The 26,259-nt window shown below is 38.3% G+C and overlaps 1 protein-coding gene across 1 annotated transcript; it reads right to left on the bottom strand.

Moving 5' to 3' along the window:
* Positions 1–4,095: 4,095 nt before the first annotated feature.
* IER3IP1 (immediate early response 3 interacting protein 1) lies at positions 4,096–23,178 on the bottom strand. The gene is made up of 3 exons (XM_049901743.1): positions 23,002–23,178; positions 5,831–5,932; positions 4,096–4,298 (listed from the first exon to the last, which is right to left on the bottom strand). Exons 1-3 carry the CDS (start codon positions 23,090–23,092, stop codon positions 4,243–4,245), a joined length of 249 nt encoding a protein of 82 aa, XP_049757700.1. The 5' UTR covers positions 23,093–23,178; the 3' UTR covers positions 4,096–4,242.
* Positions 23,179–26,259: the final 3,081 nt, after the last annotated feature.

The raw sequence follows: 26,259 nt of genomic DNA on the forward strand, positions 1-26,259 counted from the left end.
ATTCGTAGAAACACCATTTCCTCCTCGCTTCTCCCCCTCCTCCCCCGCCCCCCCCCCCTTGGGAATCTCTGCATGTCTCCACTTGAACCAAATAAACTTCTTCAGTGCAAAGATGGGAACCCTTTTATATACCTCCTGGGGAAAATGGTTAACGAAATGAGCAACTTTGTGCTGAAGTCTGGCACAATAGGGTGCACACTCTGGTTACATATATGGAACCCACTGGAAAAACTGCCGCCCTGCCCTTTACTGCGGACCCATAGGCTGCTGAACACCATCTAACACCTGGTCTCTGGACTAGAGACCTGCTTTTCCTCCCTGCTAGGTCTGGAAGTTGTTTTTGTTTTAACTCCTATTTGTTGAGTGTCAGGGCCTACTTGAAGGAAAAATTACCTGTGTCTAGTTTCACCTTCAGAACTAGGAACTGAATCTTTGACCAAATGAAACCACCGCCGAAGGATTTTAAACAAGGAGGTAATACAAAACCTTCATTTTTCTAAATGCTTACTCTGGCTGCAGTATGAAAAATATCTTACCCCACTGCTGTGGAGTTGATTCCAACTCATAGTGACCTTGTAGGACAGATTAGAACTGCCCCATAGGGTTTCCAAGGAGCACCTGGTGGATTCAAACTGCCAACCTTTTGGTCAGCAGCCAAACTCTTAACCACTGTGCTACTGGGGCTCTGAAAAATGGAGAGGAGACCAGATAAAAGGCAATTGTAGGGCCACCACAGAGATGCTTAACTAGAATTATGTGGAAATGGAGCAAAGAGGGCAAATTTCTCCAAAAGATCCAGGGAATCTTTTGGACCTGTAATAGTCTGAAATTGGTAATATATTAATTTGGGAGTAAGGGAGAGGAAGGAACCAAGATTATTACTAGATTCCAGACTTGGGCATCTGGGCAGTATAACTGATGGTGCCATTCACTATGATGTAGAATAGTGGTACTAATAGTTTCCCCCTGACCTAAAGACTCAAGTTGCTTTGCTTCCCAAAGGGCAAAATGAGTAAAGAAAGGATGGGAACCTCAAAAGGCAGTGGCTGAATTCAGGAAAGAAAAAATGGGACAAAAAGCCAAAGGAGGAGTAGAGACACAAAGAAGGGAATATCATAACAAACAAAAACAGTAGGATTCCAAAACTTTATCTTGATCATTGACAACCTTGGACGTTGCCCACTGTGTGTTCCAGGTCCTTGCACTGAATGTTTTCACATTTGAGGTCTAATGACCAATCAGGAACCAAGAAATATTTTAGCAAAAAATAATTCCATTATGCTTAGTATCAAAATTTTATTATTGATAATTTTGAAACTATAAGTTAATGAGAAAGTAACTTAATTTACCAAAAACATTTTTGCTTCCAGAGAATATTTCTTTGATTGAGGTACATCTAGAATCAAATATTAGGAATCTGGAAAAGACACATATAGATCATCCGGTCTAAGAGTCTACTCTGTTATTGACCAGGTTTACAGATGAGGCAACCAAAAATAACTAAGGTCCTGGGAAGTTTACTTAAGTCACATGGTAAAAGGTTTGCTTGGCGTATTAGAAATATTCTGCCTCCTATGCTTTTTACCACTCAAATATATTCCTTTCTCTCAAGTCATTTCATGAGTGCACACACACATACACCCATACAACTGCATGTATCTAGAGAACATAGATCACATTGCCTGCTCTTACTTTACCTAAGGCAGGGATTAAAATTTTTTTTTCCACAGTAAGTTTTAATAAAAAGTAAAAATAGCAAAATAATCATGTACAAACTATTTCTGTTGGAGAAGTTAACATTGTTATTGCTGCAAAAAAGCCACCTGGAAATCAGCTACTTAGATGCCTAGTTAAAAAAAAAATTTTTTTTTTTTTTTTAAAGATAATCGTTAACCATGTTTTTGAAAACACTCCATTTTGTGGCGGCATCTCAGGAAGCCTGACAAGAGTGAGGTGAAGTTTCAACAGTAGTCCTTTGGGCCCCACCCCTTCCTTAACTAAAAATAAATGGAGCTGTTCTAATCTGTTTTAGGTGTTGGAGTATTACATTCTGTGTTATAGTCCATTGATCATCTGCTTCTACTGTTAACAACCAGAGTTTGAAAACCAGTGTACTTAAGGGCAAGAATTTGGTTAATATCTATACACTGGAGCCAAGACCCGTCACAACAGGTCAAAGGCTCACAGATGTAGGGTCAGAATACCTAAGGACAAGAAACATCATGGATATTTGGAATCCAGAATGAACACACATTGTTAACCCTGAGAACGGATAAGGGGGAGGATTGGACAGGTGGACAGACACTTGAGTTGTTGTCTACTAAAATAAGCTCCTCTGAATCAGAACTGCCCCAGGGAACGAGGGCCAAAGTAGGAAAGCTTATAGACCTCCCTTCAGGCACACTTGTGTAAGTGGCATCCAGAGATGAAATACTCTGGTGTTCAGTGCTTCACCTTCCTCAAAACCAGACTGCTCCCCTGTGGAGTACGGCATTGTCTCAACACTAAATTAAACATGGTGTGTCCCTCTTACATGAAAATGGCATCAGACCAGTCACTTTTTTTCCCCCTCATTCTATGCAGCTCACAGCATATGGAGAAATGGGAGTACCCTCAATTAACTTCTTTTGAGTCTGTCTGGTGGCTTAAACTCAGACTCATGCATCAGCTTTTCATAAGGCCAAAAGAACACTGCCTCTAGGTGCCAAATGTGTTAATTACCCACATGAGCTGGGTAATCCAGTAAGAACCCCGGTACATTTCCTTGGTTCAGCTGCATGGTCCAGGGATCATCAGTCTCTGACTCAAGCACGGCCAACAGGCATTCAGTACCTGCTCCAAAGTTTTAAAAGTAACTTAAGTCATGGAATAAAAAGTTTCTCATGAGTCTTTTTGATGTATGGCAGCAATTCAGTTAATTCATTTAAAAGAAAAAAAGGATTCTGAATGCTTCCTTTCATTAAATATATGCTCAGAGATTTTATAGCAAAGAAAAATAAGATGTGTTACAAAACAGGTTAATTCAATAAACACTGACAGGTGTATACTAAGATATAAAAACAAATGCTTGACTTGGAAATTCAACTTTATTTATAAATGTTCTCCTATAAACAAAGATGTCATTCCAACCATTCAAAATACTGTAACTGATGATTTCCACAAAACTATTTACATAGTTTTAACTTCTTTCATAAAACTGTATTATGGAATGAGCAAACAACCTCACAGGATGGTCTAAGACATAAAAACAAAGCAAAAAAAAAACAATTTATTCAGCATAAATGCTCTTTTATCATGCAGAATGAAAAATTAAGAATCACATCATAATATCTTACTCCACCAAGAGATGGAAACATGGGATAATTTTTTGGAAGTCAAATGCTTCACAATAAATATTATCTTCTTATACAGCATAGTTTAATTGTGATTGTTTAGGATTACTCTTGTAGGCTAACACTTATGCTGACTTTAAAAAATAAGTCATCATTGTAAAAGGGCACAGACTTTTCTACACAGGTTTTTCTACCAGTGAAAATATGTAGATGTTGGTCTAATCTCATCATTCAGGAAAATTAATAAATTCATAAAAAAAACTCAAAACAAAAACACACTCTTCAAATTATGTAATGCACTGACTTAGAAAATTAGAATTCTCCCTGAAATCTGGGAGTATTTCTCCCTAACAGTTAATATAAATTTAAATTTTTCATAGCTGAGGCTATACTCAAAATATTTAACCAAAAATTTCAAAATAAAATTATCTAAATTACTTATTTATCATTTTTGTATGTAGTAATTACTTTTAAAAATGCCTTTAAACTGTATCTCAGGGATAATCACTCTTACATCATAGCTAAGTCATAAGGAACTTTAAAAATTTGAAAAAAAAATTCATCCCTGAGTAATGAGATAGAAAAATCTCTACAAACATAGATGTGACAGTCTTGTACCCTTTACCAATCTTTACCACAGGACGAACTATTATTAACAATCAGCTATCAAATGTATTTCAATCCTGGGTAGTTACCGTCTTTGTTATATTAATCTGATCTTTTTGTAATGAAACTAGAAGTGCAACATTAAAAAAAAATCAGATAAATAAGAACTCTCGTTTTATTGTCAGCATTACGTTTTTGTCAAGTGCGAGGTTGGCCAGCTAAGATATCTATTTTCCAATAATGACCGAAGTAATAACTTCTGCTGGCATCTCTTCTTCTCAGTCTCCGTTTCTCCCATTGGTCTTCATCCAAATAACAAAAGTAATACAATTACAATTGAGTTTACTATTATCAGTGGCACTGTAAAGGAAAAAAACCAAGAAGCTTGTTAATATAAAGAAAATATCAGGAAAAGACAAAGTAATAGTTATTAGCATCTAGGAAGGATGGAAATACCTAACAATATATCATCATAATCATATTATATATAGTTTCAATAGAGGAATATTCAAACATGCACTGGGTCGTAATAACCAAAACTTATTTTAAAAGAGGCACGTGTGACTGGGAATAGGGGTCACACAATGGCACAAGATCAATGTGAAACTGCTGCGGATAGTGCTGGTACCTCTCTATCACGGAAGCACACAGGGCGCAGACAGGAGACCCACATGGCTGCCACTGACAGTAAGATGAAAAATGCAATGCAAAAGAGATTGTGTAGTTTCATTGCTAAATTAAGAATTAGCTGAATTACCATTCTATCCAAAATCATGATTAGAATAGCTAATAAGTATGTAAATAAACAAATGCCCTAATTTTAATGGTTTTAAATAAAAGGTTTTTAAACTCTTTTTCTTGAATTGGTCTAAAATATTTTCTAACAGAATGGCAGATTGTGGACTTTTTTCTCTTGAAAGCCTTCCAAGGTTCTAGATGACTTTACAACTTGTAGAGTTTCCAAAGGCAAAACATCATCCTTTCAACTCTGAGATTATGCAGTTTATACCACTGAGCATTCTCCACTTGCATTAGCTAGTTTAGACAGAAACAAGAGGCAAACTAAGGAAGAATCCAGTAACTTTAAGCAATAAAGAAGGGTTAAAGAGAAAAAAAAATCCCATTATGAGCCTGGGGTCTTAAAAGCTTGCAAGCGTCCATCCAAAGTACTACAATTGGTCTCTATTTGCCTGGAGCAACAGGGGAAAAGGAGGTAGGAATCAGAGGAGGAACTGGAATTTGAGTCTAGTTGCCTCTTTTGCCACCAGGCCAGAAGAACTGGATGGTGCCCAGCTACCATTACAGAACGTGTTGATCAAAGATTCTGTAGAATACCGATCAAAAAGGGAGGAAATGTAGAACAGAATTACAAATTCTCATGGAATCCAGAATTTCTGGAGCCACGGAGGCTGGATGACCCCCCAAAACTATTGCCCTGAAATAGTCTTTAAATTTTAAACCTTAAACTGAAACTAACCCCTGAAGTTATCTTTGGACCAAATAATAATTTAGCTTAATAAGTAAAAAATGTCTGCCTTGAGCATTGTGCTCTTTTAAAGAATTATCTCTATGGGGTCAAATTGACAATAGCAACTCGAAAGACTGGATGAGAAAGTTAGGGGGCAGTGAGTTTATCTTGATGGTAGCAGAATAATTTGGAAAAGGAAAGCGAGAATAGTTGCCCAACTTGAAAAATATAATCAATGCAACTGAATTGTACGTGTAGAAAGTGTTGAATTAGTGTATGTTTTGCTTTGTATATGTTCACTAAAAAAATAAAATTTACTAAAAAAATTCCCACTATGAAAAGGGTATATATTCACGCTCTGAACCTTTGCTTCTCAAACTACGAAATTAAAATTTAAAAGTGCTCCACCAGTTTTTCTTCTTACCTCTCATCACGGTTCTTACAGATCGAACAAGGTTCATTAGCTGAGATTTAATTCCTGGCTCTTCTCCGAAGCCGCCAATTCCCTGGTCTGTTCCCCAGCCAACTGCATAATATAAAGATGATTAGCTGTGTTAAAATTTATTATACACTTGCCTTGCTCCCTCATTAGTAATCCTTTAAAAGATTAGTTTGAGCCCTATTAAAGACATCAAATATAAAATCATATGACTTCTAAGAAAGGTTACAATAATACTGAGTTAAATGTTTTAGAATTTTTTTTTTTTCTAGTAGCAGCAGCAAACTCATTTCCTTTCATTTATGTACTGTGATTTTACAAAATCAACTACAGCCTAAATTATCCAACGGCATTTAATTTACTGAATATGACCATTGTGACACTCTGATTGTTTTCCCTCCCTCCTTTTTTAAAGTAACAAACAAAATAATCTCAGATCAGAATTGAAAACCAAAACATACCACCAAGCTCAATAATTAACTAGCTCAATTCAGAACTTATAAAACCCTATATAATTATTGGTATAAAAACACTGTAGCTAACATTCATTATTCATCTTTCTTGGGGAAATTTTAACATAAACCTGGTCACAGCTTAGTCAGGCCTTCAAAGATATGCTCCATCCTACCAGCAGGGACTCATCTTTCTCCTCAACACCCTCCCCCCCCTTTTTCCTTGCTCATCCCTCTTTATCTTTGAATTTGTGAGGTGAGGAATTTAGTCCAGTATTCCCCTTATTCTCTGTAAGTGGGTCTTTACCTTCATCTATGGAATTTTCCTATAGTATTATAAATCATTCTTTCTTAACCTTTATCTACTAATTCTTTTTTCATTGCCTTACACATCCTTCTAAAGACTTAAATGTCCTCATTTCTATAATTTGTCCTTCTCTTGTCCTCATTTCAGGTCCACTTTTCACTATTTCATGTAACTACAGGGCTCAATTAATTCCTCACATGCTAATCCTTAAATTTGAGGACAGAGAGCAAATCTTTAGCTTATTTTAAACAAACTAAGGATTTCACTTTGCTTAATCAACTTTGGTTGGACGAAAAATTAAATAATAGTTGCTTGTTTTGGTATAAAACATTTAAAATTGGAGTTCTTAGCAGAGCTGATGTGTTTTAATAGAGTCACTATAAGTCAGAATTGACTCAACAGCAACGAGTTTTGCCCTTCAAGGCCTAGCTCAAGTTTGGCTCACAGCCTTCTCAGTTCACAGGGGTTTCACTCTTTTCTGACCGTACAGGACAACTACTCTCACAGTGGTTACTATCTCAGTCTATACTACCTCTTGCCCAGACTCTTTCAATAAAAATAAATAAATAAAACCAAACTCACTGCCATCGAGTCGATTCCAACTCATAGCGACCCCTTGGGTTTCAAGGCTATAAATCTCCATGGAAGCAGACTGTCACATCTTTCTCCCATGGAACCACTGGTACCTTTCGGTTACCAGTCGATCGTTTAAACCACTGTGCTACCATCTTTCAGTACACCTCCATGATTGTTCTTTCTCAACCCCTTGAGTTTTCACCTTAAAGGATCAGATCTTTCTACCTCAAAATCTTATGAATGATTCCTGCTTCTCACTGAATAAAGTTCAAACTCTCTCAACTAACATTCTAGCCTCATATCCTACCACACCCTCCAAGTATTTTTATACACATTCAATTATGCACTGATTTCTGGACATGTTTAAGGCAGTTTCTGAATCCAGGTCTGTCTGACTTCAACGTCAGGGCCAAAATTCCCTCTAACATGTCATAGTAAATCTTTTTTTTTCTTTGCTCCCCAAACAACCCACTGATTATAGCTGACTCTGGTCTCCTTCTTGATTAGCTGTTTTCATGTTCTCCCCATTAGATGATAAAGTTCTGGACAACATGGACCGCAATTTAGTCATCTTTCTTCACTTTTCTACTCTCCTCTCACACTACCCCACAGAGGATGTTTATGGGATTAAACTGAATTATAACAGACTGAGTTAATCTAGGATAATGTAAGATAAAGTAAAATCTAGGACTGTAGGTAAGGCTTCTAAAAAATTCTATTTCATTTTTAAAGACACTATACGAAATATAAAATGAACTCATAATAGTAGCTTTAAGAGAACAACATTAAATGTACATATCTATGCAAGTTGAAAACAATTTTGGAAATGTTAAAATGTGAAATAATGTGCACAGAAGAATCTAGGACACAATATATACCTGTACCTTGCCTGGGCAATATCACCCTCCTACTTTGGATCTCTTTGTCCTTCTACTTGGCAAGCAAATGCACTTATGCTGCTGCTCCAACATTTGCTTTTACTGCATTACAGATTTACTCTAACTTCTTTATATTCCAAACATCTGCCTCACTCTTCCAGGTAGCTTAATCTGCATTCTCCACTATATGGCAGTCCTCTTTTTGTAGTCCAGAAGTGTAGTATCAGGCTTCAGCTACTTGTAGTGTGGTAAAAAACTATTTCCTGTTAGTCTCTCTATATATAGATTACACACAAAATGATCACCATCAGTTACGCCATCTTCTGAACTGTGTAACTGACACAGGAAATTTTCCAGTGGAAAGCAAAATGACTGAGATAATTCCCCAACTAGTTTAGTCCCACTAACATACACCTAAATAATAGCTCTGCACAATAACAAAGCAACCTAGCTCTAGTTAAACACAACGAAACACATATTTTTATCTTAGTTTCCTCCTGAAACTCCACTAAAAAGAACAATAAAGGAATAAGTTAAGAAGAGAGAATTCTCTAGCAAGAGAAATCAATCAAAATTTGGAAGATACACAAAGAGAAACAATCTTTGATAGTTACGAGGAAGGGGAGGGGTGAGGATGGAAAAACACTAAAAAGACAATAGGTAAGTGGTAACTTTGGTGAAAGGTAAGACAGTACACAATACTGGGGAAGCCAGAACAACTTCTACAATGCAAAGTCATGGAAGCTCCATAGACACATCCAAACTCCAAGGGACTGAATTGCTGGGCTGAGGGCTGTGGGGCCCATGGTCTTGGGGAACAGCTATCTCAATTGGCATAACACAGTTTATAAAGAAAATGTTCTACATTCTACTTTGGTGAGTAGTGTCTGGGGTCTTAAAAGTCTGTGAGCGGCCATCAAAGATATTCCATTGATCTCACCTCTTCAGAAGCAAGGGAGAATGAAGAAAACTAAAGATACAAGGGAAAGATTAGTCCAAAGGACTAACGGACCACATCTACCACAGCCTCCACCAGACTGAGTCCAGTACAACTAGATGGTGCCTGGCTACCACCACAGACTGCTCTGACAGGGATCACAATAGAGGGTCCTGGACAGAGATGGAGAAAAATGTAGAACAAAATTCTAACTCAAAAAGAACCACCAGACTTGCTGGCCTGACAAAGACTAGAGAAACCCTGGGAGCATGGCCCCTGGATACCCTTTCAGCTCAGTAATGAAGTCACTCCTGAAGTTCACCCTTCAGCCAAAGATTGGACAGGCGCATAAAACAAAACAAGACTAAAGGGGCACACCAGCCCAGGGGCAAGGACTAGAAAGCAGGAGGGGACAGAAAAGCTGGTAATCGAGAACCCAAGGTCGAGTAGGAAGAGTGTTGACATATCGTGGGGTTGTTAACCAGTGTCTTAAAACAATATGTGTACTAACTGTTTAATGAGAAGCTAGTTTGTTCTATAAATCTTCATCTAAAGTATCAGTTAAAAAAAAAAAAAAGAGTTGGGGTCCCTGAATGAACCCCTTGCTAACTATGCTGGATGTTAATTTTGATCACAGTGATGTAAATAAGCAATAAATTTTATTTTAACACTTAAAAAAAATTGGATGATAAAAAATAAGAGATAACTGACTTAGCAGAGAAAGCTAAAATCTAAAGCCTGCAGAGAGCACACAATACAGAACTGAGGTAAATTCTGTTGAGAACCCTGGAAATGTGAGAAAAACCTCAAAGTGTCAGTGTGGGAGATGGGGATGAAAACAGAATTATTAATGGAAAGTCTATGTAGGACTTGTGAGGCCCCCAGTGCCTTCCCCTAGATTGCACAGATGGGAAAATTGTCCTTCTCTTACTCCATCAAAAGGCTGTTGAGGTTTACTCTCAGCTGAGATTCAAACAGAAGCTGTCGACCTGGGGACACCCAGGGAGGGTGGATAGAATGAAAGTCTGCACTTCAAAGTATAATACTCCCCATTCATTATCCCTGCTTGTGTCTCATATATGTCTGGACTTATAAGGCTTATATCCTGCAGGCAAGAAGTTAGAAAATTCCTCTGAAAACTGATCAGCTGCCCAAGAAGAAGGACTTCAGATCTTGACATTTGGAAAGCCTCAGTGAAACTGCCACCTTCTTCATCTCACAGAAAGGCCCACCGGTAAACAAGCCCCAACCACCACAGGGAGCTTCCAATGAGCCTCTAAGAGCCTTACTTTAAAAATGAACTGATAGTTAATTACTCAAGGGAGCACATTACTCACAGGTGATAATGTTTATTTTATAAGCCAATCTATTATTTGGTTGAAAGGTGGCCTGCAGAAATAGCTTCAGTTCCAAGTTCAAAGCGTATCTTAGGGTGACAGTCTCAGGGATTCCTCTAGTCTCTATCGGTCCAGTACGTCTGGCCTTTTTTAGGAATTTGAGTGTTGTTCTACATTCTCCCATTCTATCTGGGAATTTCTATTGTGTTCCTGGTCAAAATAGTTGGTAGTGGTAGCTGGGCACCATTTAGTTCTTCTGGTCTAAGCTAAGCAGATGCTATGGTTTGTGTGGGCTACTTGTGCCCTGGACTAGTTTCTTCTTTGAGCCTTTGATTTCCTTCATTCTCTTTTCCTCCATACGAGTAGAGACCAAGAGCTGCATCTCAGATGGCTGCTCGCAAGCTTTTAAGACACCAGACGCTACTCACCAAACTAGGATGTAGAGCATGATCTTTGTGAACTGTATTAGGTCAACTAATTAAGATGTCCCCCGAGACTATGGTCCTAAGTCTTTTAACCTAGTAAAACAATCCCATGAGTTGTTTGGATATGTCTAGGGAGCCTCTGTAACTGTGCCCTCTATGTGGTTTGTTATACACGCGGATATATATGCAGCACACACAAGTGTGTACATATACATGTGTCTACAGATACACTTGTCATGCACGTGTATTTACTCACATACGCCTTCCTATCCACATATATGCATCCATATCTACTTACATAACCACACACATATTTTGGGGTTGTTTTTACTGTTGCTGCAAAATTGTGTATGTTATGACATTTGCCAAAATTATGCTTTTCTCCTGTACTTCTTAAGCATCTTAAATTACCTTGGTCAAATTGTGCTGACTTCACCCATATCTAGGATTGCCTTTCCCATCACCAAAAGTAACAAGTGTCTACTATCTAGAAAATGATTCCCCCTCCCTCTCCTTCCCATCCCTAGTAACCATCAAAGAATTTTGCTTTCTGTGGGGAGTATCTTTTATTATAAAAAATAGTTTTCCCTCCAACTGCTATAGGGAGTCTCAGTTGTTTGCCTAAGGAACCTGGCCGAAGCTTTAAAGGGCTTTTTTTTTTTTTTTTTAAAGGGGAAAGATTTAATTCTGTGGTTTACTTTCCACTTCCATAGCTAGAGGGCCTTGTAGAGAAAAAATGGTAAGACCAGCCGGAATTAGAGTAGCTGCTGGTATAGTTTGAGGAGTGAACTTAAACCAAAAATAGTTACTAACTGCAAGCACCAAACATGTTCTGCTATGTAGGCTTCAAAAAGCCATACAGAAAATGGCAACCCATCCAGTCTCTGTCAAAACATCAGCTAGATAACACTTTGAAGAAAAAGTATTAGCTACAGTTTTAGGGGCTGGCTGACCCTGGGCAAATCTCGGCCTCTGCGATCAGATCCCACAACTACAAAAGATAATGAATATGATTTGCCCTCTGTTAACGCCACCAAGTTTATATGTGAACCAAATACTATCATAAATGTGAAAGTACCCAGTGAACTACGTAAAGAACTCTGTTAATATAATTTTAAAAACATAACCTTGCTCAAAGAGATAAATGTTGAAGAAAATTATTTGACGGACTCTTTTTGGTTTAATTTAATTCATGGTTCAATGTAACAATTTCCATTTAATACCTGATGAAATGCAACAAATGCTTTTTAGGAGTACATATTTAAAGAGAAACTTACCCGTCTATGTGGTTTCCTCAGTATTTTATAAACATGTCATGTTCATCTCTTTTGCGTCATGTGCATACTATGCCTACTGCCTATAGAATGCTTTGTTCCTTTCTCTATTACACCTATGCAAATCTGACTTACCACCTTCAGAAATTCTCCCTCTACTACTCACGCTCATCCAGCTCTCACTATTCTAAACGCCACTGGTCTGCTGTTAGCCGCTGCTGAGTCGACTCCTACTCATGGAGACTTTATATACAACAGTACAAAACACTGCCAGGAACCGCACCATCCTCACAATCTTTGGCATGTTTGAACTGTTGAAGCCATGTCAATCCATCTCATGATTGGTTTCCCTCACTTTCACTGACCCTATACTTTACCAAACATGATGTTTTGGTCTTTCCTGATGACATGTCCAAAAGTAAGCAAGATGAAGACTTGCCATCTTTGCTTCTAAGGAGCATTCTGGCCATTGGTCTGTAGCAGCTTTTTAAACTCTTAAACAAATAATATCTTGTAATATTTTAACTGTTTTCATGTGTGAAATGTTTCTTTTGTATTACTCATAACATATACTAGTGGATATAATAAATACTTGTCAAATTGACACTGGGTACCACAAACAAAAACTCCAGTAAAAATAACTTTCGCAGGTATTAAAATCTACTACATGGTTTTTCCTTGTACTTAAAGGAAATTAGCATTAGAAGAAACAACACATTCCCTGCACCATTTTCATATATTGACTATATGTATAAATATAGACAGCTCTCGGTTCAGGAACTGGAAGAATAAGATAATGGCAATGTTATTCACTTATTTTAGAAAACACTCATTCATTGATGGAATTATAGAGATAAGAGGACCCTTTGGCCTCAGTCTACTGGGGGCTACAAAAAAGAAAAACAATGAAAATGTAGTGGGTGGTGGTGCTATGACCCATAAAGATGGGAGACAGAAATGCCAGAGGAAGACTGTAAACGGGTACCTTGGATTAGCCAGTCAAGGTCACTGCAAGCAGAGAAAACAGTACGAGTAAAGGCACAGCAGTGAGGATGAGGACCACGGTAAGGATGGCAGGGGCACAGTAAATACTGGAGAAGGAGGAAGGGTCACATCATGGTGAGTTTATAAGTCATACATGGAAACTCAAATTTTATACTGAAGGCTATGGATATTGAAGAACACAAGAATTTCAAACCACCAAAAAGCATGCAATTGGCATGAAAGCTAGAATAAAGAGAAGCAAAACTGGAGGCAGGATGACCAGTGAACAGGTTGCTCTAAAAATCTAGGCAAGATCTAAGAGCCTACATAAATAGTATTTAATAAGTAGTTGAAAATTCTATTTTAAAACATACTTAGAAATATTTTGGAAACAACATCTTATCCACTTAGACAAGCTAAGGCGGTGTCTTCCCTTAGTTCTGGATCATATTCAAAATACATGCTCAGACAAAAGATGTCTGTGTTTCACCTGGACAGAAGAGGAAATGTGGAAGACAAAGTTCTGGAGGGCAAAGTACTAACATTGACGGGCCATTCCAATAGTTTGTGGCAGTGGTTTCTACCTAGGAACACAAATCTCAATCACTGGCAGAGATGTTGGAAAACACATACTCCTTAATTCCACTTCTAAGGAGCCCTGGTTAAATGCTTGACTGCTAACCAAAAGGTTGGCAGTTCGAACCCATCCAGCGGTTCTACAGGAGAAAGATCTGGCAATCTGCTTCTGTAGATTACGGCCTAGAAAACCATGTGGGAAGAAAGGTCTGGTTATCTACTTCCAAAAAATCAGCCACTGAAAACTCTACGGAGCACAGTTTTACTCTGACATCACGGAAACTGTTTTTTGGTTTCCTTTACGCACTGTGCCTTCCCCACCTGGGCTCTAAAGACACAACTGTGCCTCTAGCTTTGGGACTAAACCATAGACTTTCTCTTTGATCTAGTGTGGAATTACACTAAATAAAAATTTTTTAAAGTTTCTGATCTCATGGAATCCAGACTTTCTATATCCACAGAGGCTAGATGAACCCCCAAAACTACTGCCGTGATGGTAATCTTTAAACCTTAAACCAAAAATATCCCATTAAGTCTTCTTAAAACCAAACAATAGTTTAGCTTAATTAGTAAAGAATGTCTTGAGCACTGTGCTCTTTTAACATCTATCCACATGGGATCAAACTGACAACAGCAACTCAAAAGATTAGACAGGAAATCTAGGAGGCAGTGAGTTCATATTAACGGGGAAGGAACAACTCAGAAAAGAAGGGTGAGAATGCTTGTACAACTTGAAGAATGTAATCAATGTCACTGAGCTGTACACGTAGAAACTGTTGAATTGGTGTTTGTTTTGCTGTGTATATTTCAACAACAACAATAAAATAAATTATATTTTAAAAATAAACAATAGTTTAGCTTAACTATTAAAGAATGTCTGGCTTGGGCATTATGCTCTTTTAAAGAATTATCTATATGGGATCAAATTGACAATGCAACTCAAAAGATTAGATAGTAAGCTTAGGGGACAGTGAATTTATGTCAATGGGAGAGGAACAATTTGGAAAACGAGGGTGAAAATGATTGCATGACTTGAAGAACGTAATCAATGTTACTGAATTGTACATGCAGCAACTGTTGAATTGGTGTATGTTCTGCTGTGCATATTCTCAAGAACAACAACCGAAAAAGAAAATAAATTATTAAAATAGAAAAAAATAGAGGTTCTACAGACCATATAAGAAAAATCTTCTATGGGGCAGTTCTGCTCTGTCATGTGGGGCATTACGGGTCTGAATCGATTCAATGACACCCAGTAACAAATTCCACTTCTAAAATTTTTGAGTTTACCGTATTTTTATTTCTATACAAATAATATGTGCCTTCTACGTTTGTTTGCCAACCGCTCCTTCCCCCCACAAGGCATTTTTGTAAGTGCTGCTATGCCAGTTTTTTACATGTTGCTGTAAAAAAACATTAGCATAGTGTGGTTACCAAAATTCCTTGGAGGGGAGAGAGAGGTTGGCAAATAAATATAGAAGGTGCGTGTTGTGTTATCTGTGTAAAAATACAGTAGGTCTTGAGTGGGGTATGGCTATTGGATATTTTAAAATGCTCTTCTAGTAACCCTGATGTATACTTTCAGGTGAAAAGCAATGGTTTATTGGGACTCTTCTACAAAAGCTGAGATGCTGTAAACATCATACAACTCTGGGCTTTCCTAAACGAGCCGTGAAACAGGGATGGAATTATATTAATGCAGATATTTTATAATGTCAATCAACCCCAATCAATGGTCTGATGTTTACTGCCATTTATTGTTCCTCAATTAGCTCACACATTATTTAAGGATACGATACATTTCTTAAAGGTAAGGGCCAAGTCTCATACTACCCCTGTAAATCCACAACATCTGGAACAATGTTGGACACATTGCAGGTATTCAAAAAATATCCTTTGATTAAGATTCACCTAAGGGTAGGATAATCAAAAATTTTTGTTATTAAACATAATTGAGCATCAATATGAAATTAACATTACTCAGCCTGGAGTGCTAGTGAAGATTACAAAGCTCATTAGATTTCAAAAAACAAGAGGGAAGACAGCACTTTGTTTATATTTCTAAATTCAAAACATTTGGGAACAATTTTACACATATGAAACAAAGAAAATTTTAGGATTCCTCAAATTATGCCATATGTGTTCAACGGATAAGACCTGTATCATATACATACATCCATCCATCCACATTGTGGCTCTCCACAGAACCAGGTAAGGTGGCAATTACTCTGGGAGTACTAAATACACAGGTGAGGTTGTTAAAGGAATCCACAAGTATTTACTTATTCTGAGTTTCTACTATGAACCAAGTATCATGCCTGTCCGTTTGTCCTGGTGGCACAATCATTAAGCGCTCAACTGCTAACCAAAAGGTTGGTGGTTTGAGCCCACCCAGTGGCTCTGTTGGAGAAAGATCTGGTGACCTGCTCCCATAAGGATTACAGTCTAGGAAACCCTATGGGGCAGTTCTACCCTGTCACATGGGGTCGCTGAGTTGAAAATCAACTCAAGAGCACCTAACAATCACAGGATAATTTGTCCTTTAACATGATTCAGTTCCATTATCAGACATAAGGTACTTCTTTCTGGAAATCAAGTTTATTAAGAAAGATAAGAAGATATAGGTTGGGAAATAGGGTGAAAAAAGTTCTTAACCTGTTTGTTGAGACATGGGAAGTGTTCTGCTTCTGAAATACTAAACTGAACCAGGTGATTGCTGCTGGGACAAAAATCACACCCCCAAACCAGTAGTGCCACAACTTTACAGTTGCCTACCCCAACTAGGTTCTTCACACTGCCTGGCAACCCCTGTTCCTTCAAATTACTTCCCTCTTCCACATTCTGCACTATTACTGTATCGCAAACCTCTTCATTTCTCAAACTTTCCACTTTGCCTCTCATTCTCAGCAAATGGACTTACTTCCTATGTCCTAGCTTAAATGCAACAACATATTTTGATAGGCATCTACCATTTGTCTTGCCTACCCAGGAACCACACCATACCATATTCAGAGAATTCCCTCTTTTATCAACCTGGGAATTTCTTCCCCAGAAGAGCTAGGAAAGCTAAACATGTGCTTTCCTAGCTTCCCTTGCTGCTAAGATACAAATACATAAACTAGGTTTCTCCAGCGCCCACTCCAGTGCCCAGACATGCCCATATCAGACTGACTGAGGAAGTACTGATGCCAGAGGGAAGTGACTGAAATACTCTCTGGTAACAGTGGCAGTGGTGTAGACAGTACAGCTGAGTTCCTAAAGTGGAATCAATGGGTGATAGGGTAATTCTATGTTTAACATTTTGAGGAACCACCAGACTGTTTTCCAAAGTGGTTACACCATTTTACATTCTCTCCAGCAACGTCTGATGGTTCCAACCTTGCCAACACTTGCTATTATTTGTCTTACTGATCATAGGCATGCTAGTAGGTATGAAGTGATATCTCATTATGGTTTTGATTTGCATTTCTCTAATGATTAATGACGTCCATTTTTCATGTGCTGATTGGTCATCTGTACATCTTCTTGGAGAAATGTTTATTCATATTCTTTGCAAAATTTTTTATTTGAGTTATTTATCTTTTTATTATTGAGTTGTAATAGATCTTTGTACGTGTTCTAGATACAAGTCCCTTATCTATGATTTGCAAATATTTTGTCTCATTCTATGGGTTGTCGTTTTACTTTCTTGATGCGTCCTTTTAGGCACAAAACTTTTTAATTTTGATGAAGTTCAATTTATCTATTTTTTTCCTTTGTTGCTTGTGATTTTGGTGCTAAAGCTAAGAAGGCTTTGCCTAACCCAAGGTCCTGAAGCTTTGCGTTTATGTTTTCTTCTAAGAGTGTTATAGTTTCAATTCTTACGGCTTATAGGCCCACGAGTCAATTTTTGTGTATAGGGTAAGGAAAGGGTCCAAGTTCACTGTTTTGCATGTTCTAGCACCATTTGTTAAAAAGACTGTTCCTTCCCCGTTGAATTGCGTCGGCACCCTTGTCAAAAGTCAATTGACCATGAACATAAGGACTCTCGATTCTGCTCCATTGATCTATATGTCTATCCTTATGGCAGTGCCACACTTGTCTCGATTACTGTAGCTTTGTACTGAGTTGAAATCAGGAAGCGTGAGTCCCTCAACTTTGCTTTTCCTTTTCCAGATTGTTTTGGCCATTCTGTGTCCCTTGCATTTCCATATAAATTTTACAATCACCTCGTCAGTTTCTGCCAGAAAAAAAAAAAAAAAAAAAAGTCACCTGGAATTTTGAGAGCCACTGCAATAAATACGTAAATCAATTTGGGGAGTACAGGCAGTCCCTGGGTAATGAACAAGATCTATTCCTAACTGTGTCTTTAAGTTGAATTTGTAGGGAAGTCAGAAGAGCTGCATACAGTTATTTCCCTTTACTTTAGTGCAAGACATGGCTTGAAGCCTTTTCAATGATTGAAAAGCTTCATGTGCAGCGAGTGAAGGTGATTGTGATGAAGAATTTGTTATGAGTAGGGGTTGGTTCAACGATTTCAAAGTGAGGGCAAACTTACATAACATTAATGGCCAAGGACAAGTTGTCCATAAGTTGGACGTTCATAATCCAAGGACTACCTGTATTAACCATCTTAACAATATTAAATATTCTGATCCATGAACATGGGATGTCTTTCCACTTATACAGGTCTTCTTTAATTTCTTTCGACAATGTTTTGTAGTTTTCATTTTATGAGGCATGCACTTCTTATTAAATTTACTCCTAATTATTTTATTCCTTTTGATAAAATTATAAGTGAAATTGTTTTCTTAATTTCATTTTCAAATTGTTCACTGCGAAAAAAAATTTTTTTTTTGGGTATACAAATACAATTGGTTTTTGCATATTGATCTTGTATCCTACAGACTTATTAAACTCATTTATTAATTCTAATAGTCTTTTTATTGTGCTTTAGGTGAAGGTCTACAGCTCAATTTAATTTCTCATTCAAAAATTTATACACATACTGTTTTGTGACATTGGTTGCAATCCCCATCATGTGACAGCACACTCCCCCTTTCCACCCCAGGTTCCCTGTGCCCATTCCTCCAGTTGCTACCCCTTCCTGCCTTCTCATCTTGCTTTTGGATAGGAGTTGCCCATTTAGTCTTGTATATTTGACTAAACTAAGAAGCATGTTCTTCACGTGTGTTGTTATTTCTTTTATAGGCCTGTCTAATCTTTGTCTGAAAAGTGGGCTTTGGGCATGGTTTCAGTTCTGGGTTAGCATAGTGTTCGGAGGCCATGGTTTCAGGGGTTCCTCCAGTCTGTGTCAGACCACTAAGTCTGGTCTTTTTTCATGAATTTAAATTCTGTTCCAAATTTTTCTCCTGCTCTGTCTGGGACTCTGTTGCGGTCCTTGTCAGAGTGGTAACTGATGGTAGCTGGACACCAACTAGTTCTTAGGTCTCAGGCTGATGGAGTCTCTGATTCATGTGGTCTTCTAGTCCTTTGAGCTAATATTTTCCTTGTATTTTTGATTTTCTTCATTCTCCTTTGCTCTGGATGGGATGGGACCAATAGATGTATCTTAGATGGCCGCTTGCAAGTTTTTATGACCCCAGATGGTACTCATCAAAGTGGGATGTAGAACATTTTCTTTATGAACTATGTTATGCCAATTGACCTATATGTCCCGAGTCTATGGTCCCCAGCCTCCGGATCCCAATAACTGGTCCCAATAACAAATGACAGAGAGGTTGTGGGGAGATTGGAACTCTTATGCGCTGCTGGTGGGAATGTAAAATGGTATAACCACTTTGGAAAATGATGTGGGGCTTCCTTAAAAATTCAGAAATAGAAATACCATGTAATCCAGCAATCCCATTCCTCAGAATATGCCCTAGAAATAAGAAATGTATAGACATGCACACTCATGTTCATTGCAGCACTCTTCACAATAGCAAAAAGGTGGAAACTGCCTAAATGCCCAACAACAGATGAACGTATAAACAAATTATGGTACATACACACAATGGAATACAACATAACGATAAAGAACAATGAATCTACAAAACATCTCATAACACAGGTGAATCTGGAGGGCATTATGCTGAATGAAATAAGTCAGTCACAAAAGGACAAATATTGTGGGACCACTATTTTAAGAACTCAAGAAAAGGTTTACACACAGAAAAAAAGCATTATTTGATGGTTATGAGGGTGGTGAGGGAGGGAGAGGGGAAATCACTAACTAGACAGTAGCCAAGTGTTAACTTCGGTGAAGGGAAGGACAACGCACAATATGAGGGAAGTCAGCACATCTAATAGTCTTTTAATGGATTTTTGAAGCGTGTTGGATTTTGTCAAATACTTTCCTGTATTTATTTAGCTGACCATGTGGTTTCTGTTTTTTATCAATATGGTGTATAATGTCAATTGATTTGTGGATTCTAAACCAACCATGCATTCCTGGCATAAATCCCACTTGCTCACGGTGTGTAATTTTTTTTATGTGTTGCTAGATTTAGTGTGCCAGAATTTCATTGAGAATTTTTGTGTCTACGTTGATAAGGAGATGTGGGTCTGTAGTTACCTTCTCTTGTGACATCTTTTTCTGAAGTGTAATATTGGCTTCACAGAATGAGTTGGGAAGTGTGCTTGCTTCTATTTTTTGAAAGAGTTTGTAAAGAACTAGTATTAATTCTTCTTTAAATGTTTGGTATGATTCACCAGTGAAATCATCTGGGCCTGGGCTTTTCTTCATGGGAGGTTTTTAAAACTAATTTGATCTCCTGTTATAGGTCTATTCAGACCTCCTGTTTCTTCTTGAGTTGGTTTCAACAGTCTGCGTCTAAGAATTTTTCCGTTTCATCTAAGTTATCTAATTTGTTGGCATACACTTGTCCATAGCATTCCCTTACAATCCATTTCATTTTTGTAACCCCAGTTACGATGTCCCCTTCTTCATTCCTGATTTTAGTAATTTCTTTTTTCTTGGTCAGTCTAGCTTAAAATTTGTCAATTTTGTTAATATTTTCAAAGAACCAACTTTTTGGTTTCATCACTTCTATTATTTTTCTATTCCACATTTCATTAATTTCCACTGTAATCTTTATTATTTTCTTCTTTTTGCTTGCTTTACATTTAGTTTGCTCTTCTTTTTCCAGTGTCATAAGGTGAAAGTTAGGTTACTCAGTTCAGGTCTTTTTTCTTTTTTAATATAGGTGTTCATAGCTATAAATTTCCCTCTAAGCACTGCATTAGCTGTATTACATAAGTTTTGATATGTTTGTTTTTTCACTCACGTCAAAGTATTTTCTAGTTTCCTCTGTGATTGCTTCTTTGATTCATTGGTTATTTAGGAGTGTGCTATATAATTTCTACATATTGTGAATTTACCAAATTTCTTTCTGTCATCTCTCATTGCACCCCATTGTAGTCAGAGAACAAACTATGATTCCAAACCTTTTAAACTTATCGGGCTTCTTTTATGGTCTAGCTATAGTCTATTTTGGAGGATGTTCTATACGAGCTTGAAAATATGCATTCTGTCGTTTGGTGGAGCGTTCCACAGATATCTATTAGGTGTAGTTGGCTTATAGTGTTGCTAAAGTCTCCTACTTCTTTGTTGATCTGCCTGGTTGTTCTATCCAATACTGAAAGTGAGACAGCGAAATCTCCAACTATTATTGTTGATTTCTCCCTCCAATTTGGGGGCTCTGTTGTTTTAGGCATATGTATGTTTATAATTAACTCCTAATAAATTAACCAATTTATCATTATAAAATGTCTCTTTATATCTAGTAACATCTTTTGGTTTAAGGTCTATTTTGTCTGATATTAGTAGAGCCAGTTCTGCTCTTCTATGGTTGCTATTTCCATGTATCTTTTTCCATTCTTCTAACCTATTTCTATCTTTGAATCTCAAGTGTTTCTAAAATGCCTCATCTACTATTTTGTATAGTAGTGAAGAGACAGACTCTGGATTCAGACTGCCTAAGTTTGAATTTTAGCTCCACCACTGTCCAGCTGTGCAATCTTAAAAGGTTATTTACTCTCTTTGTGCCTCAGGTTCCCTATCTGTAAAGCGGGGAAGAAAACAGTACTTATCTCATAGAGTTGTTGTGAATGTTACACAAATTGATAATATGTAAGATGCTTGATACAGATCCCGGCACATGTTAAGTGCTACATAAGTGTTAGTGATTATTATTATACCCACTCAACTCTGTGCCCTACCATCTCTGCTTGGACTACCTGGAATAGTTCTTCCCACATCCACTCTTTTACTCTTCCAATCTGTTTTCCACACTGTAGCTAGAGTATCTTGCAAATGACACAAATCTAATCTCTTCACTGTCCTGCTCAAAATCCTGGTTTCAATTGTCCCAGGAATTTCACACCAACTCTATACTGCTATGGCTCCCTTCACCCTCCGAACCCTTCACCACCATCCAACATCTATTCACGTATCAGATCTCTAGTTAGACATAGTTCCTCCTAGATTTCACAGTAGCTTAGTATCTCCCTGCACTTCTCTTTTCATAAAAACACTCTGCATACTTGATCATTACTTGTTTAGTTCTTGTTGAGATTAATTTTCAGTAAAAACGCAGGATAACTGCTGAATTTCAGTTCCTATTACATGGACTTCTTGTATAGTTTATGCTCAATAAATATCTCCTGAAAGAATAAAAATGCATCGATCTCTTTCATAGGTTTGTTTCAGTGATTCGCTGGGATATTCTTGGTATATTGTGACAAATGATTCCCACACAGCAAGGAGAAACCTTCCCAGGAAGGAATGAAGAGGGCCGGATTGTTAGGTCCCGGTGGAATGTGCACATGCATCTTTGTATTCCTATATTTTACTACAGTTCCTGGCACACTGTAGCCACCCAATAAGTGTGTGCTGAATATTTTTCTTGGAACATGGGTGACTGGATGCCTTAATAAGTCCAACACTTTCTCTTCCCGCTTATCCCCAAAGCCCAGGACCACCTATTGCCTCCCTCCACCCATTCTTCTAACTACCCTCATTCCAAACTGAGCCACGCCCCCATGACACCCTTTATATCAAAACTCAGAATTCAGGTTTTCTATCATTAAAATAGCGGTTACAGAGAAGTGAGATGAACTTACTGACCTAAACTAACTGCAGGGCAACCCTGGCTCCTCTCCGTATCCCCCCAACCCGGCCCCCAGGGCCTGGCACACAGTAGGCGTCTGTCGAACACTCTCCACCCGCTGTTGAGCTCAATCAAGCCCGGTGAGATAAAAGTGGCCCAACCTCCCATCCAAGGAAGGGCCCCGCTCCTCACCCAGAGCCGAGCCCTCGGCCGCTCGTGTGTCCCGGGCCCGGGTTGTCCCTTCACCCGTGCCACTTGGGTTCGCGCCCCGGCTCGGGTCTGCCGCCACCTCAGCCCGCGCCCCGCGGCCCCACTCACTGTTCTTGAGGAAGCGCTCCTCGTGCAGTACGGCGATGGCATTGACGCAGAGCAAGGCTGCCTGCAGCAGCGAGTACAGGGTAAAGGCCATGGCCTCCCGGAGCCGCCCTCAGGTCTACTTCCACTCCCGCCGCCGCAGGGGACGTGGCGCCACCACTGCGTCGCTCTCCTACGGCGGCAGGAGAAGCCCAAAATACTCTCCGAAAAGCTCCGCCTGCGTCTGGCTGAGAACCGCCCCACGCTCACATCGGCAAGGCGTGTCTCCTCAGCTGTCTCGACCCAAGTTGTCCAATACAGTAACCACATGTGGCTATCGAATACTTGAAAACAAGAATATAAAATATCCCAATAATTTTTTAGCTGACTGCATTTTGAAATGATACTATTTTAGATATTTTGGGATAAATAAAATATATTAATAAAATGAAAGTTTCCTGCTTATTTTTAAAAGGACGAGGACATTTTAAACGACATGTGAGGTTAGTATTATATTTCTGTTGGACAGCGCTGCTCTAGATGCTCACAAGAGCTGTATGAAGTCTTCAGATTACCATTTTACAGGTGAGGAAACTGAGGTTTTGACAAATTAAATTTTAGAAATAGCATCTTTTAAAATTACACCGCAGTAAGAGGCTGAGTTATACCTTGTTAAATTGTAGGTATTTTTTGAGTGTAAATTTACTTTGGACACGTCATCCGGAAAAACCAATTGCTAGAGGATGTCATATTTGGTAAAGCAGGGGGTCAGCGAAAATAAGGGAGCCCCTGGTTGAGATGGATTGCCACAACAATGGATTTAAACATCCCAACGATCGTGAAGATGGCACAGGACTGGACAGTGTTTATAGTTCTGCTGTATGTAAAGTCGCCATGAGTTGGAGCCAGCTCAATGGCAACTAACAACAACAACAAATGCAAAGTAAGAGGCGTTGGTGGTCCAACGGTAGGACTCTCACCTTCCATGCAGGCGACCAGGGTTTAATTCTGGCCAATGTAGCTCATACACAGTCACCACCCTTCTGTCCTTGGTGGATTGCCTTTTACTATGATGCTAAACAGGTGCCAAACTACGGCGGACTAGGAAGAAAGGCCGGGCAATCTACTTCCTTTTGAAAATCAGCCAATGAAAACCCTATGTATCACAATGGTCTGATCTGCAGCTCATCATGGGGATGGCGCAGGACCAGGCATCATTTGGTTCTGCTGTGCGTGGGGTTGCCCTGTGTCAGAGGCCGACTCAATGGAAGCTAACAACATGTTGCACAATAAATATCTCCTGTGCAAAGTAAACGCTTCCTGAACTTCTCAGGATTCTCCAAATAGTGCCTACAGGGAAGAAGAGATGTATTGTTTCCCACAGATGTACATAAATGCTATTTCCAAAATCTGGTCCTAAGTACATGTCAGTTACACAAGACACAGGAGGAGAAAATAAATGGAATAAAAAAAGCAACAGGATACCAACAAATTCTCCAGTTTTTCAAGGTCCACAGAACTCGACAGTAGTAATGGAGGAGGAATGTTGTTCTGGAAAGTGACAACCGTGCCAGTCCAGGATTCTACACTTGTTTGGGGGGAGGGGAGCAAAGGGAAGAGACTATGCAGATGGATGGAGTGGAAGTAGGAGTAAAGCCTCCCACAGCCACCCTCTTGCATCACCACTGGGTTATAACTTACACGATCCAATTCTTTTGTTGTCAAAAGAATCAGGTTAACCTCTCTGGGCCTCTGTTACTTCATCTATAAAATTAGATGATTATGATCTCTGAGGCTCCTTCAGCTCCCAAAATCTCTAGATCTAGCAAAATCGGCTTAAAATATAAGATAGTGCACAAAGGACTAGTACCACATTATCTGATTCATTATTTTTCAAAAATCCAGGCTTGCAGCCTAAACGGATAACAGCAGATTACGGCCTTAAAAAGAACTGTTCCTCTGATGTCCTTACTGCCAAAGAAATGCAAAAGTCTGGAAATTTTATTGTATATTTATAAAATTGCTGTCACAGTTTAAAAAAAAAAACTGTCCTCAAACAACTAACTGGGTAAAATGCATATTGTGCATCTTTGCAGCTTGAAAAAAAAAATTACTGGCTATGGTCTATTCAAAATTAGGATTTATAGCTTGGTGCTAGGAATCCCTGATTGGCACAAATGGTGTATTAACCTAAAGGTTGGTGATTGGAACCTACTTGTGGCACCACGGAAGAAAGACCTGGTGATCTGCTTCTGTAAAGATGGCAGCTAAGAAAACTCTGCAGAACAGTTCTTTTCTGTAACACATGGGGTCGCCATGATTCAGCAATAGGTTTGGGTTTGCTTGGTGCTGAGCTTCTGATCTCTGTATCATCCAGTTTCATGTTAGTTATCCTATCAGATACCACTGTTGGAGCTGAAACCTCATTTTTCCAATTTCAGACACAAATGTCTCATCATTTCTTCTTCAAGGTGTTTGTTTTGTTTTGTTTTCTCTTTCTTAGGACTGATAGTTGGCACATTGGTATCTTGGACCATCTTGCCACAGACTTTCTTTGAACACAAATGTGGAGTTGATGTTTTCGTGACTTCCAGAAACTACAAACCTTACTTAACCCCCTCACCCCGCCCAAAAAAACAAAAAAATTCAGCTATTGATGCAAGTATTTTATTACTTAATATATAACGTCTGTGTTTTCATAAACTCTCTGAACCAGCAAACTTTTTTTTTTAAATGTCACTTGGTTGATACCCTTGATAACAATTTAAAATTTGACACATGCTTATGATAAATTAAGAAAATTTGTGATTTGGCATGGTCCAAAATAAAATTCAAAACATAAGTTAATATTAATTATGCCCATTACTTCATTAAAAAGTTACCAAAAGGTCAACAACGAAGAATGTCATTTCAGAATTAGATTATGTGTTTATTTTATGAATATTTTTATTAACTTGTTTTTTAATTATAAAAGCAGTGCGTGTTCTTAGTAGAAAATACTCAAACAATACAGAAGGTTATAAGGTGAAAATTAAAGGTCTCCCTACTCTCCCTCCTTGGGCCACATTCCCACTCTAACAGATTTAACAGGTTTTAGTTATTCTTTTTCTTTCCAGAAATGTCTTTGCACTTAAAAGTAGTATTTGTATATTCTATTTAGATATCTTTTTGGTAAACATTTGGACCAACTATTATGCAATTGTGTTTTTCTTTTTTCTTAGTTTTATTTGTTGGGCATGTTTCCTGCTGGCTAATGGTATTTTTACATAGGATGAGACCATG

Source organism: Elephas maximus, chromosome 11 (assembly GCF_024166365.1).
Source record: "Elephas maximus indicus isolate mEleMax1 chromosome 11, mEleMax1 primary haplotype, whole genome shotgun sequence".
Classification (NCBI taxonomy): Eukaryota; Metazoa; Chordata; class Mammalia; order Proboscidea; family Elephantidae; genus Elephas; species Elephas maximus.

Excerpts from the sequence above, each read along its gene's own strand:
- IER3IP1 (XM_049901743.1), bottom strand. The coding sequence starts at position 23,092 with ATGGCCTTTACCCTGTACTCGCTGCTGCAGGCAGCCTTGCTCTGCGTC. Across the intron at positions 5,933-23,001 it reads GGAGCGCTTCCTCAAGAACA|TTGGCTGGGGAACAGACCAG; the intron begins GTGAGTGGGGCC and ends TATATTATGCAG. Across the intron at positions 4,299-5,830 it reads TGTAAGAACCGTGATGAGAG|TGCCACTGATAATAGTAAAC; the intron begins GTAAGAAGAAAA and ends TTTCCTTTACAG.